Raw genomic sequence first — 2,192 nt, forward strand, 5'->3', positions numbered from 1 at the left:
AAGGCATTACTGCTGTGCTAATTTTTCAAAGTGGAAAATGTAACATAGAATTGCGAAACCTGAAAAGTCAGAGGTGGAAATGGAATGATATCAGATCTCCTGCTTACCTGCCTGGTTTAGGCCCTCATCATCCATCAGCAGACCATCACCAAGGTCTCCTCTTGGTGTTCCCGACATCAGTCTCCTCCAACCACCCACTTGCAACACTCTCACTCAAATTACAGTTCTAAAAAATAAATATGATTGTGTTGTCTGCCCACTTACAAAATTCCAAGGAATTTTAAAACTTCGATCCTCATATGAAAAACATTCAACCTCACTAATAATAAAATGCTAATTAAAACAGCAATTAAATATCACTTGCTTATCAAACGGGCACAGATGTCAAACAAAAAAATGATTGGTGTTGGCAAGAGAGTTATGAAAGAGGCACATCTATAAATACCTCTAGTGAAAGCATCAATTAGTATAGCCTTTTTAAAAATCAATTTGGCGGGGGGAGGCGAGGAGCGAGGGCCTGCGGACGGCGGAGCGGGGCCAGGCGCCGACGCGGGAGCAGGAGCGGCAGAGGAGCCGGCAGCAGCCGCCTGACGGGCCCGGGCTAACGCGTCCGAAGCTCCCGCAAACTTGAGCGCGTGATCGCGCCCCCCGCGCCGGCGGCTCGACGATGAAGATAGTGGCCCCCTGGACGCGGTTCTACTCCAACAGCTGCTGCCTGTGCTGCCATGTCCACACCGGCACCATCCTGCTCGGCGTCTGGTACCTGATCATCAATGCCGTGGTGCTGCTGATTCTGTTGAGTGCCCTGGCTGATCCAGATCAGTATCACTTTTCAAGTTCTGAACTTGGAGGTGACTTTGATTTCATGGATGATGCCAACATGTGCATTGCTATCGCGATTTCTCTTCTCATGATCCTGATCTGTGCAATGGCTACGTATGGGGCATACAAGCAACACGCAGCCTGGATCATCCCTTTCTTCTGTTACCAGAGCTTTGATTTTGCCCTAAACACCTTGGTTGCAGTCACTGTGCTTGTTTATCCAAACTCCATCCAGGAATACATACGACAGCTGCCTCCTAATTTCCCTTACAAAGATGATATCATGTCAGTGAATCCTACCTGTTTGGTCCTTATTATTCTTCTGTTTATCAGCATTATCTTGACTTTTAAGGGTTACTTAATTAGCTGTGTTTGGAACTGCTACCGATACATCAATGGCAGGAACTCCTCTGATGTCCTGGTTTATGTTACTAGCAATGACACTACGGTGCTGTTACCCCCGTACGATGAAGCCACTGTGAACGGTGCTGCCAAGGAGCCGCTGCCACCTTACGTGTCTGCCTAAGCCTGGAAGTGGGGCGTAGCTGGGAGCCACAGCTTGACTTTCACACATCATAGCAATAGTTCTTTAATTTTTCTTCTGAGATGAACTCCTGAGCTTATTTGTTGCTGAAATGCTACAGTTTAAAATTTTAGATGTTAAGTTGAAACTCTCTGTCGCTTGAAACCTATGCATTAGCTAGAGCACTACTATAGAGTAACTGTAGAGTTCTTTCTGTGGGGTGGGGTGGGCTCCCCTAGTCTTCCCTCAGCGTTGAAATCGGCGTTGAAACTACCCAACCATCTGGATGAACCTTTTGTCCAAGGAGTCTGTTGTACGTGCTGAGCCCCAGAGTTGAAGAATTTGTGACACTTTTCTCTCCCTTCCCTCCTTTCTCTTTTGAAAGTGTAAAATAAAATCACAATTACACAATACTTTTCTTAGGCCATTCCAGTTAATAGAACAAACCCTTAGGAGATGAGGAATGTTAATTGTGTAAGGAGTCCATATACACATAAATAAAAACAAGAATTTCCTTAGATCCTTTATGATTTAAATTCAGTGATAATTTGAGTTTGTGGTCAAGGATTTTGTCCATGGGCTAAATGGAGACCCTTTGTCAGTCTCTGGCAGTGAAGACAGTCAGTCACCACCCCAGTGGCTGCTCTTGTACACCCATGTCTGGGGTCACATCGTGGCGTGTTAGAGGGGAACTGATTGGCTTGGTGCTGCGTGGTATCGGGTTCTCCCTCTCTCCCGGTTTCCCATCCCTGCCCAGAGCCCCCTTTCACTAAGTGTTCTGCCCAAGGCTGACTCAGGGAGGACATCTATCAACCTGTGTCAAGTGTAATTGCTGACATGTATTTAC

General features: G+C 46.3%; 1 protein-coding gene across 1 annotated transcript; it reads left to right on the forward strand.

Moving 5' to 3' along the window:
• The first annotated feature begins 502 nt into the window (after positions 1-502).
• LOC130845883 (lysosomal-associated transmembrane protein 4B-like) lies at positions 503-1,865 on the forward strand. Its single transcript, XM_057723711.1, has 2 exons — positions 503-1,608; positions 1,671-1,865. Exon 1 carries the CDS (start codon positions 668-670, stop codon positions 1,346-1,348), a length of 681 nt encoding a protein of 226 aa, XP_057579694.1. The 5' UTR covers positions 503-667; the 3' UTR covers positions 1,349-1,608; positions 1,671-1,865.
• Positions 1,866-2,192: the final 327 nt, after the last annotated feature.

The sequence above is a fragment of the Hippopotamus amphibius genome, chromosome 2, assembly GCF_030028045.1.
Source record: "Hippopotamus amphibius kiboko isolate mHipAmp2 chromosome 2, mHipAmp2.hap2, whole genome shotgun sequence".
In the NCBI taxonomy this organism is placed as follows: Eukaryota; Metazoa; Chordata; class Mammalia; order Artiodactyla; family Hippopotamidae; genus Hippopotamus; species Hippopotamus amphibius.